General features: G+C 38.2%; 2 protein-coding genes across 3 annotated transcripts; one reads left to right on the top strand and one right to left on the bottom strand.

Moving 5' to 3' along the window:
- Positions 1 to 286: 286 nt before the first annotated feature.
- On the bottom strand, positions 287 to 4,734 carry LOC124337942 (band 4.1-like protein 5). Its single transcript, XM_046791949.1, has 14 exons — positions 4,446 to 4,734; positions 4,221 to 4,368; positions 4,084 to 4,162; positions 3,922 to 4,019; positions 3,736 to 3,856; positions 3,486 to 3,573; positions 3,302 to 3,390; positions 3,139 to 3,240; positions 2,935 to 3,072; positions 2,198 to 2,868; positions 2,042 to 2,120; positions 1,879 to 1,975; positions 1,204 to 1,617; positions 287 to 1,097 (listed from the first exon to the last, which is right to left on the bottom strand). Exons 1-14 carry the CDS (start codon positions 4,605 to 4,607, stop codon positions 945 to 947), a joined length of 2,439 nt encoding a protein of 812 aa, XP_046647905.1. The 5' UTR covers positions 4,608 to 4,734; the 3' UTR covers positions 287 to 944.
- A 683-nt stretch (positions 4,735 to 5,417) lies between these two features.
- Positions 5,418 to 11,999, top strand: LOC124337943. 2 transcript variants are annotated; one of them, XM_046791950.1, is made up of 9 exons: positions 5,423 to 5,531; positions 5,609 to 6,499; positions 6,559 to 6,717; positions 6,775 to 6,884; positions 7,422 to 7,526; positions 8,862 to 8,932; positions 9,374 to 9,501; positions 9,679 to 9,928; positions 11,004 to 11,999. In XM_046791950.1, exons 2-9 carry the CDS (start codon positions 6,115 to 6,117, stop codon positions 11,257 to 11,259), a joined length of 1,464 nt encoding a protein of 487 aa, XP_046647906.1. In that variant the 5' UTR covers positions 5,423 to 5,531; positions 5,609 to 6,114; the 3' UTR covers positions 11,260 to 11,999. The 2 variants fall into 2 exon arrangements, with proteins under 2 accessions (XP_046647907.1, XP_046647906.1); XM_046791951.1 differs by lacking the exon at positions 9,374 to 9,501 and having other exon boundaries at positions 5,418 to 5,531; positions 11,004 to 11,254.
- The last annotated feature ends 4,820 nt before the right edge of the window (positions 12,000 to 16,819 follow it).

The following is a 16,819-nucleotide window of genomic DNA, read 5'->3' as shown; positions in this document are numbered from 1 at the left end:
TCGCGCTTTTGTTGTTCTTTGACCTGTAGTTCGCGATCTTGCAGCTTCTGGTCACGCGCCCGTTCTAGGATATTCTGTTCTTCCTGGTTGAGATTTGTGCGAATCCGATCGCGATTGCTTCGATGAAACTGACACTGACAAGTTGCTGGAACTAGATCTTGAACTTAAGCTATCAACCAGCCATGACTGCGTTGCGACACAGCTGGAAAGTGTTGCGTCACAAGCGGTCATAAGCTGTAATACCACTGACATCGTACTAGAAATTTAATCTTCAGGGATGAATGAATAGGTACAAAACTGCAGTGTATTGTAAAAGGGAATAACTAATTAAAACCAGCTTTAGGCACATAATATGATCAGGAAATAAGCAATGATAGACAGCTATGCACCAAAAAATGAGGCTACGATTTAACAATTATACTTTTCGCCTGGTATTGTTTTAAGATTCACACATAACTTCAAAGGAATCAAAAAAGCAACTACGTTATGCGTTGCCGTTGGTGGACGGAAGAAGAAACCTGCACACGGTTAAATGTAAAAACTCCCAAGGAGCAAGGGACGGAACGAAAGTTGGTTAGGATAATTACTGAACATCAACATCCAACAGGTAAATGATCTTTTTTTTTTGCAATTAAGAGGTGTGCGAGTCAGCACACAATTTATAGATGGCAAACCGGTTCACTTTCAAAACATAGGGTGGTCTACATATAAGAACATAATACTAAAAATGAACTGACAGAAGATAATTATTACCACACAACTATTGGACCATTTTTTAATGCGGCACGCCGAATTTAGTTTAAGTGTTATTACTGTAATGTTGTAATAACAAGGCATCGCGAATTTAAAAAATATATCAGACAAAAGCATCATCAAAGAAGCGTCTCAAGAATAAAAGAAGAAATATTTACAATGGTCAAAAAAAAGCTAGTGAAACCATTAAATTAAAGTTCTGTAACCACGGTTCGTTTCATTACAATGGAAGTTGGCTTTGATTCTGGAACGTGCCATGGAGATAGTTGAGTTGGACTGCTGCTAACCACATCGGAAAGCACTCCAACCGCCTGCAAGTCATCCGCAACAGAAGAATCCAACATCTATTAAAAAAGAATTACTAATTTGCAACACATTTGCAAAGAATTTCACAACTAACAAAGGATAAACACTATTAAAAAACACAACTATTAGCGGAAACTAGCTTACCGGCTGGGAAGTAGTTAACTCAACAGGGCAAGGAGGTTCACAAGTAATCGGAGATGAAGTTGCACGACTGCTGAGGTCAGGACTTGCCAACCGCAACAAGAAAGGATTACTGTTAAGAGCGTCTACCGCAAACGGATTTTTAGAAGACATTGTTCTCAGCCTTGGTGAGCTTGCAGGAGAATTTCTGAATGGATTATTTGACTCTGGTACAGTTTTTTTCTCAAGATCCCCTTTAACGGACTGCTGAAAATGAGTCAAAGTGACGGGAATTGCTGGAGATTCAATGGGGCTAGGATCGCTGTTCGCTTGCGATAAACAAGTTGGTGATGGAGTTGCAACGTTCGAGCTAACTGCAACTGAATCATCTGACGTTTTATCACACTCGTGAAGAGTCAGAGTTAACTTGTCTCCTCCCTTCATTTCAGAACACGAAGCAGACAAACAAAAATTAATAAGAAATTGCAAATAACAACTGATAAAGCCAAATCGAAAGGTTGGTGTTTTACAAAATATTACCTAGATTAAAGCAAGCGAAGGTTTTATGACTTCATTTCAACAGAAAATCTTTACATTTAAATCAGTGATGCAAACAATTATGTTAAATAACAAATCAAAAGCATAGGTCTAATAACTAAGAGACTTTAGACTAGGAAATGTGTGAAATAATACACTTACCACGGAAACATAAGTAGTTACGTTATTACTGAAGTCATTTTTTACTCCTCCAACTGAACCGCTATTGGAAATTTTGAAATCCGAACCGATGGCCCCTCTACATCAAGAAATGAAGTACATTAACGGAAAAAAATACAATCATAATAAAAAATAATAGTTTTACCCATCTGTGTGCTTGCTATTATTGCCCACATCCAAGTTTACAGTGACCGGTGTTTTCTTCCGCTCTTCATCAGCACGCGCTATATCGTAAAATTTTTTAAATATAAATTAAATTTCATCTACACATACTAACTAGGAGTCAAAATAAAATATAAACCTTTCAAAATATTACACTTCAGCTGCTCGGGAGCAAGGGGTTTCGCAGATCCTTGATTGCTCGATTTGTGGGTTTGGTTATTTGGAATATTTATAAGTAGGCTGTTTAATTTGGAATGTGATGTCAATTCCATTTTCCCCTTTTCATTCGCTTCCTCCAATTGTACAGATGTAGATTCTTTCGCTAAAATCTTTATCAAAGTGTCTAGTCGATTTTCTTCGATATCTTCCATGGAAGCTGCTGCGCCATTGTCATCTTGTCTTTGATCTTTAAAGCGAGATTTATGATTTGATTCAGGAGATTTTAGTAAAGCACGCGCATGGAGTTGAGGGCTTTTACTCAATCCAACGATTAAGGCATTCGATGTATTGGTGCTCAAAGCGCTGTCTTCGTGACTGCTGTCAAGTATAATCAAATCTTGGTCCACATCTGCTAGAGGTTTGTAGACCGGTTCCACAGATTGTGAACCTGCTGCGGTAGAAGTATTCGAAGGTTCAATTGTGGACGAAGAGAGTCCTTTAGCAGGAACTTCTTCAATAGTACGATCGCGTTGCTGCCTTTCACGAACCACATGCGATTGACGGCGGGCGTAACGCTGACTTGGACGCCTTTCAAACTGCACACTTCTTCTGGCTCTATTGGTTTGAGTCGTTTGATATTCAGTTCGTCCGCTTTAAGAATAAAACAAATATTAAAACTTACGACAAAATAAATTATTTTTGTTATCATTTTTAAACCTGTATCGAAAACGAGAGCCCATACGGAAAAAATTTTGTCGTGTGTTATGAGCTTTAACAGGCCCTTTGAGACGGAAAAAGGCATGATGCTCAACAGCACATTTCCATAAATGTTTGGCAGCTTTTTCATTGTGAAGCCTTAATTTGATAGTAATATTCATAAATATCTAATCATCTGATTGTGCCAGTAAATCTCTAACGCACCTAAACACGAATGTGTGCTCCTGTTCTCGGCCTTCGTCATCATCTTCCACGACAATTACTGATAGCTTTTTCTTTTTGAAGTCGAGTTTAGTAATTTTCGGCCTGGAATAACAATACATTTTTATAGATTTAGAGAGACAGTAACAAATTTTTCAAGTCATACCAGAAAAAAAGCCCTATTTTCTGATGATTTTCAAACACTAGTATTCCAGTTGGTGTTAGTCCTAATGAATATTCGCAACTATCTTTTCCCTGTACATCAAACAAAAGCAAATTAGTTTGCTGTTACCAAGCTGAAAATATATAACTTAAGGCCTATTTAGGAAAATATAGAATAAAGATCTCACCAAGACTGTATGCATATCAACTCCATACATTTCCAACCATTTTCCTTTGTTCAAATAGTTCAATTCAGCCTGAGCTGGATTTTGTCCCCTAAACCATAGAATTTACAAAATGTAGTTTAAATAAATTAAAAATTTTACAAATTAAAAAAAGGAATATAAAAAATTACATTAAAAATTTATTATAAAAATGTAATTAGTTAATTAAATAAAAACTAACTTTGAAAATAAGACAAAAATTTAAATTAAAAACCTGATCTTTTTGTATTCTTCTATTATTTTAATTTCCATATCTTCTGTCTGCTCAGGAACAAAGCGAAATTCACTGACAAATGCTGGAGTATGAATGGCTGGATCATAGTCTCCAAGTTCAGCTATTTACAAAATGTGTAAAAATTTAACTACAATTTCACCATTTAAGAAAATAAATATCGAGTACATTGTAGTGAACAGGCAGCAAGCTGAACTGCTGTGTCAAATGGGCATTCCAAACGACCAGACTGGATATCATGTTTCAGCTGGAGAAAGAATTGATAGCTGCAAGAAAAAATAAATTCTTACAAGTCCATCAAATCATTAAATTATCACTTAATTAAATTACCGAGTCAATTCTTCTCTCAGACTATTTGGCTCTGAAGAATAAAATTTTACTCTCAAACGTAATGTGTAGGGAGGTCCAACTAGATCAGTTTGAAATATTAGCAAACTATAAATAACTCAAGTTTAAATATAACTTACTTCTGACTTGCTTCTTAATTGCTTTGGTTGGATCTAGCCAGTGTTGCACATGATTAACATCAGTGTACTGCAACCCAAAGTAATCTTTCTCAATCAGATCCAAAGAGTAGAAAACTTGCTCATATAGTTCTGATCCATATGCTTTTTTCTTTGGAAATCAAGATTATTAAAAAAAAACAATAAACAAAAAAACGTGTAAAAGAGAACAAATAATATGAAACTTACATGCAGTTCTATTGTCAAGTCAGATCCGTCAAGAACAATGATTTTGCAAACGATTAGATTTTTATTTGGTTTCACTTGTTGGGACGTCTGAGCTGTGTTTTTTGTCGAAGAACTCAATCCTTTTTCCGATTTGCTTTTTCGGCGACTCAAAAATCTCAGCATTTCTAGTACATTTGAGTCATTAATGGATAATCGTTACAATACAATCTGTCAAAGACAGACCCAGGGATTACACGCCTGTAATTTCCAGGTTCTCTCAAGTTGAACTCTCTCGAAACTAGGTGGCGTGACGCGCGAACCGCAAAGTTCGCGGAATACGCCCTTAATGAAATATAAAATATGGATGGGTTTAATGACTGAAAGTTATTCCGATGGTGTCGGAGTATTGCTTAAACATAACTCAAAACTTAAGGGGGGAAATCGAAGAAATTCTTTGTCTTTAATTTTAATGATTAAAGAAAAGGAACCAACCTTGCATTACCTCAAATAAACCTATCCCCTGTAATATCAGAAATATAGTTTTTAACATCAATAATTTCTATGAAATCGGAAGATGTTACAACTTGAACAAAAAGTTTGCCACTTGTAATTGTCATTTCAATATGCCGACTTTAAAACGGCCAATCGTTTGTGATGTTTGATGTTTGTTTTTTTCTTAATTATCTCCCACAGTTTTCGCGAGAAGAGAGATAAATTTCCTATACTTAAACGTGATTTTGATTCGTTTACTAATAACTAGGACTTTCGATTCCTAAACATAGTAAAGCCTTATTCGAATTTTATTCATTCATTTGTGTTTACGTGTTAAAATAACATGAGTTCATTCATAGAAACATTTTGGACCGATAGGAAATGGCTATATGGTACTGTCACCTAGTGAATAAATGTAGAAGTTTAACAGTTCGTTGAAAAGTAGAAAGGTTTGAGCCATGAGCCCATGAGCTAACTTGTTTTGAAGAGAAAATGGGATAAACAATGAAGAGAAAGATTCAACTATTCAAGGGTAGGACCGTAGGATGAGGGGTGTGGGATTTCCCAAGAAGCCCCTTCTATCACGCGTGAACGCGTGAACGTCTTGTAGAGCATGTGAGTGACGAAAATTTTATCATTGATTTTCTCCAACAAATAATTCAAAATGAAACGTCTCATATTTTCTCTTCTAGTTCTGAATCATCAACTCTGCTAGTCTGCTTAACTGCTTAACGCCATCTCTGGAACAGGACAGGCTTACCTTATTTAGTAAGCACTGGCATGGCACTGGGTTAACGAAATACCTTGGTGCCTAGTCCTGATTTGATTGTATTATGCATGGTTCATCGTTTTTAGACATCGTGACATCTAGCGGCTAATTGTTGAAACTCGCTTTTTATCCCATACGTATTTGCCCATGGTTTTTTTTTTTCACTTTTGTGTTCTTCTTTCAGTCTCTTCTAAATAACGTCACCTGCCTTTAATAACGTCACCTGCCATTGGTTAATTTTGTATCTAAAGAACAAACGAAGTCTTTAAAAAATAATTTGTTAATTGAATTTGACAACCACAACACCATATCCATTGATTTCAAATTTTTACCAATTTGTTTGGATAGATTTTGTTTCCTTTGATTACCTAAAAGCGCTAAAAGTCATTGAAGTCGACAGATTCTGTCTTCTATCACATACTTGAGGCCATGATTTCATCTGGTGATGGATACAGATTGGTTTCAGAACATCGGTCTGGGTTTCCATCTAATCCTTCTGTTTGGTCTTATGGAATGGCTATGCCTTGGCAACATCCAGGCCAACAACTTGCATTTCCTGTTCCACTGCATTTTGTGACTCCACAGCTTAATACTCAGTGGTTTCCTGTAGAAAATTTTGCTAGCCTTCCACACAAGCCTAAGATTAATAAGGAAAACACATCTACATTTGAAAACACAAAACCTTCACGCAGATTTAGTGATCCTGGACCAAGGGTACAAGTTAGTAATAGTAGTGATAAACCATCCCTTTCCCACAAGAATAAAACAGTGAACGAAGACAAATGGCACCATTCTGAAAATCAACATATTGCTGGTACACAAAAATTATAAGTTGTTCATTCCATTTTCTCATTCTTAGATCTCACTTGTTAGATGAAGCCAATAAAGACAGGATTTTTAGTAATTTACTTCAAGAACTAAGAACTGCACGTGATTTTAATCGCCAACTTTGTCTAGAACTCCATAAGGCAAATATGAAACTGCATTTAACCCAGCAGCATGCTAATGAGCATCAACCAGGCTCTATGGCAGGTGAGATAGATTGCTTTTATCACCCAGGATTGGTTACATATGTATTGTTTTTTTCAGCACTTGTACGAAAGTTATATGAAGCACATCACATACGAAGTGAAGTGCTTTCTAACTGGAGTAAGTCAGGGGAGTCATTTGGAAGAAAAAGTAGTTGCACATCAAACAAGGTAAGAAATAAGATTCAAAGTTTATTTTTTAATTTTAATTTTTGGTCATTTAAGATCAAATAAAAAATGTTCTCTACTGTAAACGCAAACAATAGCTAAAGCCCTGTTCTCCGTGACGCTATTCACAGTCTTTTTCTATAATGACATAAATTTGTTAGGCATAACTTATTTAAACTGCTATCACTTGACGAAAGCCTCGAAAATTCTTCATAAGAGAATGTGTCAAAAGCGAACATTGTCAGTGGTAATGAACTCTAACGAAATGAGTGAGGAATTCCTAAATGTTCTGCTATTTTCTAAATTTTCAATTGCAGTGATTAATGATTAATGTTGTTTTTTTTTTTTTTTTTATTTATTTTTTAATATTCTGTTTTAAGTTTACATGCAGAAACAGGCTTATTTGTCTAGAACAGAAATGTTTCTACTATAGAATTTTAATCGTTTATGATTATGATTATATTTAATATTGACATAAAGTATAGAGGAAGAAATCCTAATTAACAGCTTAAAACTTTTACATTTCAACACATACTTTAGTTCGATTCTGACGACCCTGAAGATTCCTTGTTGAAGGAACGGGAAGTGCTAATTACTAGATTGCAGTCAACTGAAAAGAAGATTCAGCGTCTTCGAAATGCCCAGGTAAATAAAAGCTCATTTTCCATTCAGTAAAGATTTAGGAGTAATTTCTGTATACTTTCAAGATCTTCAAGTCTGTAAATAATTGTTCTAAATAATTAGAACGAGGAAAAGGACATTTAAATCTAAATATTATGATAAGAGTCGATGTTTTTTATGTTTAGGTTGTATGACAATTAGATCTAATGGCAAAGAAGTATTTTTAATGGGATGCTTGATTCGACCGATGTTAGGAAGATGTGTGTGTACGCAAGTTCAAGTTTCAACCCTGTGGATGTGTTGTGAATGTGAGAGACTGTTTGTCCGTGCGTTTGTCCATTGGGAAGGGAGGTTGACCTTTCTTGTTGAGCATTGTCAATATTGGCTCTCTCTTTGCTCAATCTCCCCTCTTTTTAATATCCAGGGCGGAGTTGTGACGTATCGAATTTCCGCACTGGTCGTCATCGTCCTCGTTTATTTTCCCTCCCTTTCCATTTTTTTTTTTTTTTTTTTTTGGGGGGGGGGGGTGTCCTCTCAAGTCTCATCTAGGTTTTTTCCCCTTTTTTTACTGTCTTATTTTCTATGTAAACAAACCCATTTTCTACTTAAGATCACCTGTAATTGTGAACATTTTCTTTTCGGCAAATAATATTTGAATCTCGGTCCGAAGTCTTCGAATCAGCTTAAATGTTATTGTTTCTCAGTTGAAAATATGGGCCTATAACATTCATGGAAGACAACTTGTCCAATATTTGTCTGGCTTACTCAATTAATATTCCTTGGAACACGGAAGCGGTCCTAGAAAGTTAACGTAACACTTGTGTTTATCCTAATAGTCTGCATCACTGAGGCGATCGAGATAGGAAAGGAGAGATATGTTGAGCGTGTGAACGGTTGTGTAGGTTCGACTCTCCTCCATTTGCTGTGTTTCCTTTTCCTGGTTGTTTGATCAGCTTCTCAATGGGAAAAAATTTCTCCGTATGAAGAATAGTCTCTGTAATGTGGTGACCGGAATTAGTAGCTTATCCTCTTAGCCTACACATACTCCTCAGATTTGTTCATGGCTGCTGAGTTAAATAAATTTATTGCTTCAATTCACAGAAGAATTAAGATTAAAATATTAATAATCACATGAAAAGTTACCGCCGGTTTGTTTCATATATTGCTCGAATTGTTTGAGTAAAATTCTTATTATCCATACAAAATCAAAATCAACCCTTCCAAACAAATTAAATCACAACTTGAGCATTTTAGCAGTCGTTTTGTTTTTGTTGGTTATCATTAAATTAGCGTCATCGTAAAGATAGAATTTTTTATTTACTGTATAAAATTGTTAATTCGAAAATTCGTTTTATTTAGTGGAACGGCGCAGCAACGGAAAGTCCTTACTGTCAACACAATGTAGAACAGCGCTCGCCTATGAACACAAGGTCAGTCCTCAAAATTATTTTTTTGAAGTCCGCTTTTAATTTATTTTCTTTGTGCATTTTGCTTCTTGAGTTGGTTTTAAGGTACTTCAACTCTGTGGGTTTATTCGTTGTTAGACGGTGGAGCAATGCGTAAACTACGCAAAGAAATGCGTCAAAAATCATGCTTTACACCCCACTAATTCAATCGTAACTGACTGTAAATCTGGTGTACTTGGTAGAGATTAAGATCGGTTACTCAGACCATGTGCGTTTTCTAGGTAAAATTAAATTAATGCTTACATCGAGGCAGCAAAGTCTTTGAATGAGTAAAGGGACTAAATTAAAAAACGTAAATTCAAACTTTTCATTGCATTCTCGTATTATCGCATTGGTATATTGGGGGTGAAACGAAGACGTTAACTCGCGTTGTACGCTTCCTTATGTATGGGCTTTGTTTTGCAGTCGGTGTATGGGTGATGTACTTTCGTTCAACAAAGTGTCGCGGAACCACTCGTTTGCAATGACTTCACCTTCCACATCGGATCCTCCATCGCTTGAAGACCTTGACATTACCAGTTCCAAACATTATGGTACAACTCAAAGTTAATTGTCCTCTATGCTTCCTTGTGTGTAGTACTTGAATTACGGATTCTCGACGTCTTTGTCTGGGTTCTCATCTCGTTTTCACTATTAGTCTAAAAACGATTCTGTCATTAATATTAACGTTTTGTTTTATTACGTGGGATATGAACCAACCTACCTTGAAGGAGGTATAAGTACGACCAATTCAGGCCTCTCGCATCATCTTCTGCAGCCGAGCCGGCCTTTACTCGAAGGGCGGACATACGTGCCCAACAGCAACATCCTGATCCAAGGTGCGACTTCTATGGCCGGCCCGACACTGAAGAGGGACATCGAATTACAATTAGCGACGGTGGAGCGCGATCGTCGTCAGCTAGAACACCAACTTCAGGATTCAATCGGAACTCGGCGTCTCTCGGAAGACCGTGTCATCAAGTAAGTTTATTTATCTAATGTTCGAGGGAGTTGTATATAGTCACGATATAATCTAATCAATGAACACTGTATGCACAATTAACAGATTGTAACTCGAACGACGAACGGAAATTAAATTTGAGGAAAAGGAAGACAAATGAATGACACAACAATGTGTCCATGGCGCGACTTTTGTTATTCCAATATTTAAAAAAAAAAAAGCGTCTAGTAGTTTTATTACGTGTGAGCTCTTTGTTTTTTATCTGACATCCAAATGCTGATTTTAAAAGTCGATCGATTCTTGTTGGCTTCATCGAGTGTGGTGTTGAAGTGGACGGAAACCAACTGGAGTAGGGCGAGCGGGGGCTGGTCTGGGATATGTAGAGAGAGAAAGAGAAAGAGTGGTTTTCTACAGAGTAGTAGTGGGTGGTGTCCTTTGAGAAGGGGAAACTAGTTTGTCACGCTGTAATGAAAGTGAATTCTGACTGATATTGCGTCTTGTTCAAACAGCGCAGGAAGCTGATGGAGCTGCAGTAGAGGATAGGATGAAGAAGGAGCGATGCCGGTATATAATAGAAGACAGCAAGTAGTCTTTCTGTTTTGTCAATGCTTACGGGCGGTTTACTCGCTCTAGGGGGTTTGGGTAGAGGGCGCCCGAGTTCAATAAAGTTCTATTCCTATGGAACCAGTCTGTTTTTCCCCTTTTTTTATGTGTGTGTGTCTCGCTAGATTCTTCAATTCGTTCGATCGATCGATATGTCGTCGTGATGCTTTTTCTCCTTTTTTTTCTTTTGGTAGAAAGACTAGTTTCAAAGTTTCATTGCTTTTTCCCCAAGAGTCGAAGCACTTTGAAGTCCAGATGATTTCAATCAAGGCGACATTCGTTTAAGAAGTGCAGTGAACTTTCTATCGATATCATCGAGAATCGGGTCTTTTGAAGTAACTGGAAAACTTTTAAATCAAACCTTGCATTTTGCGTTTGACTTGATAGATGTTATATTATTTATTTTCGTGTGATTCTGGGATGAATGATGAATCAAAGGCCTAATCTCTAATCATCTAATTATGTAAATGCCGTCTTATTTGATTTGTACAGGCTGGAGCGACTGGTCTCGGTCCTGAGGAAAAAGTTGGATATGCAGACTACGATCCACAATACGAGCTCATCCAATTGCTCAGCTGCACTGCCTTCGCCGACTGAAAATAACAGGCCGACCAATACCAATTATTCGACAACCCCAAATGACTACGCCGCTTACCCGACCTCCGGTAGGGCCAGCCAGCTGTCAATGGAAGGGCCGACTTCTCTGCCTTCTTACCTTCAAGTCGTCGGACCCATTACCCAACTCTAACGACTGGCGTGTCTGTAGTCAAACAGCTCAATGCGCCATTTATTCACACCCACTCCCCCGTACGATATCAACTTCAAAAAAGGCGAATCGAATTTATTTAACCTTAAAATATGTATTTAGCCATCAAGAGCTGTCGATCGTCTCATGTTTGCACTTGGCTATACTTTCTTCGTTTTTTTTAGGGGGGGGGGGGGGGTAGGGTATAAAACCTTGGAGTAGATTAAAAAAGCGAGGTAATGAGACCGAATTGTATTTGTTTGCGCGAAATCTGTTTCGATGATTTAAAAAACGTTCGTATGTAATCAGCAAAATGTCTAGAATGTCGGAATACTTTTCGCAAATTTAATTACTAGTCCCCCGATTGCGTGCACTTCTTACGTCGAGAATGTTTTGGACTTTTTTTTTTAATTATTATTTTTCGGGTTTATACGGCATGATCCTAGTGCCATTCTTAGAATGCCGTTAGTCTGTTGTTCTTCAAGGGCCATTCTAAACCGTCCGTCATCTGCCAGTGAATTCTACGTGCCTGGCTGTCTGTGTGTTTCGTTTTGTCTTTGATTTTCTTCTCTGATTGAATTGATGTCTAAGTAGAATTACGCTTAAGAGGTGCCTTTTCTTCCTTTTTTATATCCTTCAACCGACTGTTGTAGTTTTTCCACGTTTGTTTTGACAAAATGCATAACCGTTTGACAATTTTGTAATGATGTATGAGCTGAAATACTAGAATAATCTTCACCAGGCGTCGCTGCAGTTTTAATGATCGACGTTCGGCGGTCCATAGAGTTGCGGCGAATAAGAGGCGCGGTGCTGGGCTCCCAACTCTTTTTCGACCCTAGTTTGAAAGGTCTTTGTTCCATGAATAAAAGAGCGGATAGTCCACAGCCTGGTGGAACGATACGATACACATAAGTTCCTTTTTGTTAAGCTTTGAGGGTGACATGAACATGTGTGGGTCACGTGACTCAACAGACAACCAAATGACAGACGTATGACAACTAGTAACATAAAAAAAACGTCCAAGTGCCACGCTGCCACATGCAAGGCATATAGTATGTATATTTTTAAAGGGGGAAATATATACTACTAGAATAAGAGCGTCAACTTATGATGGGGATGCTTATTTTTTTTTATTTTTTTTTTTTTCTTTTTAGAAAGAGTATGACGCTGGTGTCAAAATCTTGTAATTTTTTGCATAAACTTTCAGTTGAAGGATCGGTCAGCGTAATATACGGGGACGACCGACGGCCTATAGGTGGCGATATGAAAGTATAAATAGCTGCTCGCAACTGATAAGCAGTGCGCAGCCTTGAATCTCTTATATACTCACAACACTTTGGGAACAAAATCGAATTTTGGCTATCCACATGAAGACCGTTTTTATTCCCGAGCACTACAAACTTTTATAAGCAAGTTGATTATTTAGCAGTACTTCGAAAAAGTTTCCGACGTGGCACATCGCCTAGCGTGAATATTTATGATCTATTAACTCTTTTGAAGCAACAAACACACTGAATAACAAATGAAAATATATGATGTAGCATCAACCAGAGTTTTTGACTTCTTGCGCATTATGGAATTAACAAGTGCTCTTATAGTTCAAAATGATCGAAGTTCATTAGGTACAAAGCGATTTATTATTTGGTTTCAAATTTCAATTATGCAGGATATTCACAAATTTCTTTATCTAACCGTATCGTGAAATATTCCTTGTCCTATTATGGTTCTAACGACTTCTAATTAGTCAAGATCCCGTTTGTGCGTTGATTTTCGCCTGCCCCGCCTCTTGCTGTGACATTATTCCATTATTGACTTCCGCTGTGAAAAAACAAGATAACAAATGAACTGAAGGGAAATAGTGTTCCGAATTCTGCGTGTGAGAATTTCATTCTCTTTGTCGTTTTCATAAACAGTTGTGATCTTTAGTTTGTTTCGACTGTATAGAACTGTGACTGGATGTCGTCATTTTTTGACCACTCACACGTCCTCCTCCACCTACGCTCCTCGGGTTTGGTATACCTGTACATGGTACCTGCCTTATATTTTGCTTGAACAACAAGACCGCATGCAGGTTCGAGTGTCAACACCGAGAGTCGAAGACCACCCGCACTGCCGAAACTGCTGATCTTGCACAAAAAAGAAAATGTCTCTGTGTGTTCCTTCTATACCATTTACCAACGTGGTTTTTTCCACACTCCCTCCTCCCTTCCACCACCTATCACACCATCTGAAAAGAACACTCGAGATGGTGCAGGAAACTTTAGTTGAGGAATCAACAATCCTCACTATCTGAGCACTTAAAGTGGGACCTTTCTTTTTTTGTTTATTGACTGTGTGTATTTAGTCTGGCCAGGGGAAAAGAAAAAAAAAAGAAAGAAATGCATTTGATGCCAGTTAAATTTTGACCGCAACTATATATTTACACCTATGCAAACTGAGAAAAAAATCTCTATGTGTACCGTTAGAAAATGTGTAGTAACAACACTTACTCGGCGATGGATGATATACAACTCTATACGAAATATACTCATATGCAGCCCAACAATTTACCCGAAAAACAGCACAAACTGCTATAAGAAAAATCTATTACTTTGATTCCTTCGACGTCAATGAGATTTATTTTTTTAAATACTTGAATTTCAAATCGGTACGTGAGTAAATGGCTAAATGCTGTAGTGAATCACGTAGAAATGAATTCCTTATTCATGAAATCTCTAAAACTAAATTAGGAAAGATTGCGTAGAGTAATAGCCGCGTCATATATGGTATAGTCATACAGGAGGAGGCCGTAGTGAAATCAAATCTAATGGCATATAGTAAAACGCTGAAGATGAAACAATAAGAAATAAAGTCAGTGGAAGCAAGTGGGGAGGGGGGGGGGGGAAGAGACGGGTGGGGTAGCAGCACAAGGGGCTGGATGGTATATGAGAAACGAGGGAGTGAAGAGGTTTTTTCGGTTTTCCTTTGACACCGAGTGTCAATATTTGAGCAGCCTTTGTCTCCTGCATTAGATGCTTCTCGCCATCTTGGTTCTACCTTATTGGGTGGAAGACACGGCTGCGCCGGAACTCACTGGGTCCTTGGCCCAACTTGGGGCCCAACTGCGTGCGCACCGGCACTCCGCCTCCGCCTTGCGTCGATGCCGCCACTCACGTGCGACTTGGGGGCCCTGCCTATTCGTTTTGACGATTCGTCTTTTGCTTTGGCTGGCTCGTTTCCTTCTTTCCCCTTCTTTCCAACTTCCTTTGCCCGAAAACGCGGCGTATTGACATGGTCAACATCAGTTCCAACTCTCTGCGTCCCTTCCTTTTCGCCCTTCCTTTGCTGCAAGAGCACGTATAGACCTTAGACCCCTTGGCTGGGCTGGAGAAACGTGATTCAATGCCCAACTGCAATGAACGTCAACATTCAAAAACATCGCATCACACCGTTGGTTTTTTAGCCCAATCCTTTTTCGCCCTTTTTCGCCCTTTTCCGATCGCTTCTCCCATTTCCCATCAAATAAAGAAAGACATCAGAGTTTGACGATAGGAAATCTGAACGACAATGCGTGGTGCGGCAAATGTGATGAATTTGACATTCGTCTAATACTGTGTAGATCGGAAATAATCCACTATACTTGGTAATATAACGATAATAAAACTAGGAACTAAGAGAGATGTAAGTAAGAAAACTGATTATCCCTATACATATACTGTAGTATTTTCGAAAACCGCAATGAAGATATGTAGGTTTATTTTGTACTTCTGTTTACCAGAGTCTTAGACAAGATTGCGAAAGATAATTCAGCCTTTTTGGTATAGCTATAAACCCACCTGGAAGGAACGTATACCGTATACATCATTTGTGTAGGCACATATGATATGTTGTTGTGAAATGACGAGGGCGTTAAATATCAACAGGAGCAGCCATATAGGAGGCCATAGGAGGCCTATACTCCCGAGTTTGTTCAAGTAAACCGAGATTGAGTCAATCAGTTGACGAGAGAAAAAGCAACAACCAAAGCGAAACTTTGTGTACTGTGTGATCGTTTGATAAGTTGTGTGTATTTGTATAACATGCGTGTTTGTCTGTTTGCTTACTTTGTTGGTTGAATTAATTCGTACTTTGTCAACACAAAAGGGAAAAGTGCCTTGATTACAGGAAAAACACTGCTGACCCGCCATCAATGTAATAATCAAAAACACATTTCACTCTACCAAACGATACGAAACACGAAGATAATCTTGCTCAAAGCTGAACGAAATAACCAGTCGTCTCCTGGTATCACCTACAAGCCAAACATACAACATTTGCTTAGAAATCCTTTTGCCACAGTGGAGTTTTCGATTGTCGTGTGCCAGAACAGAATTAGATGGCAAAATAATTAAAAGTCAGGTGCCTCTAATAGTTAATAGTAATCGATAGTAATATAGTAATACAAAGGTGTGAAACGCCATATAGACACAAAACGAGGGTATATAATTAAGTATATCAGTATGTTGTTATTATATATCACGGATAAACGGACTCATAAGTAGTAGATAAAACTTGATTTATTTAAATTTCTCTGTGAAAATTTCAGAGCGTAGATTTTTAATACGGTTGCCAAACTATTTCACAGCCCGCGAAATTTAAAACCGATTACTATATTGTCTCAAAGTTTTTTTGTTCGTTGTTATGTCTTGTATACTAGTTAATAAAACCCTCTCAAAAACAATCATTTCTAAAAAGTGAACTCGTCAAATTATTCTTAGAAAATTCCTTAGAAATAGGGTATAAAGTAGCAAGTCAGGAATTGACTCGTGTTGAGCTGAATGGACGTCTTTTATTTATTTTGTTTTTTCACACGGCAGCCTATAGTTGAAAACGTGCGATGATGAAGTTTATATGCGTGATGAGTGTTAGTTGTGGTTGTTTGGCGGCGGCATATATAGGAAGGCTCCTTGAAGGTGCAACGTTGCAAGGGCGGTAGTATAGGGCAGCTTTTGTACCGGTAGTGGCAATAGGTAGTACATCAATGAACAATAAAGTGTACATAAAAGGGTGACGGTAGATCTAGCTGCAGCGCACCGGTCGTTAATAGCAAGGGAGAGGGTGACAAAGCACACAGCCGCACGCCATTCTTCCATATTCACTATGATAAACATAAACAACTGCCGGCCAGTAGAAAAGTGAACATAGGGGGTTCACTCTATAGAGCCTATGCGTGTTCCTCTATTACTATAGACAGTTGTGTGTCACACAACCCTTTTTCAGTTCTATATGACGTTGCTAATGACCAATACAAATTATAACTGACGGCGGCCCTTCCGAGCCCACACGTTCCATATTTCTCGGCTCAGGACCTCACGCCGTCCTCCTCTCCTGTACCGCACACGCAGTCCATCGACGGATTATTATTTTTCTTTTCTTTTTTTTGGCGACGAAAGTTCGGACCGTGAGGGAGCTGGGGACGGGGAAAATAGAAGCCGCGAGAAAAGAGTGCGTGGGGGTGTGGAGGACGTGACAAATTTGATGTGTTACATCAAGGCTGAAGGGTGTGACGTGTGATCGCTGACGGGTGGTTGCCTGGTTGATTCTC

Source organism: Daphnia pulicaria, chromosome 4 (genome assembly GCF_021234035.1).
Source record: "Daphnia pulicaria isolate SC F1-1A chromosome 4, SC_F0-13Bv2, whole genome shotgun sequence".
NCBI classification, from domain to species: Eukaryota; Metazoa; Arthropoda; class Branchiopoda; order Diplostraca; family Daphniidae; genus Daphnia; species Daphnia pulicaria.
Note: the sequence above shows the minus strand (reverse complement) of the source record. Positions and strands in the feature narration are given on the sequence as shown.

Excerpts from the sequence above, each read along its gene's own strand:
- LOC124337942 (XM_046791949.1), bottom strand. The coding sequence starts at position 4,607 with ATGCTGAGATTTTTGAGTCGCCGAAAAAGCAAATCGGAAAAAGGATTG. Across the intron at positions 3,391-3,485 it reads TTGATATGCATACAGTCTTG|GGAAAAGATAGTTGCGAATA; the intron begins GTGAGATCTTTA and ends TTTGATGTACAG. Across the intron at positions 1,618-1,878 it reads TAACTACTTATGTTTCCGTG|GGAGGAGACAAGTTAACTCT; the intron begins GTAAGTGTATTA and ends TCTGAAATGAAG.
- LOC124337943 (XM_046791950.1), top strand. The coding sequence starts at position 6,115 with ATGATTTCATCTGGTGATGGATACAGATTGGTTTCAGAACATCGGTCT. Across the intron at positions 6,500-6,558 it reads TGAAAATCAACATATTGCTG|ATGAAGCCAATAAAGACAGG; the intron begins GTACACAAAAAT and ends CTCACTTGTTAG. Across the intron at positions 8,933-9,373 it reads CGCTCGCCTATGAACACAAG|TCGGTGTATGGGTGATGTAC; the intron begins GTCAGTCCTCAA and ends TTTGTTTTGCAG.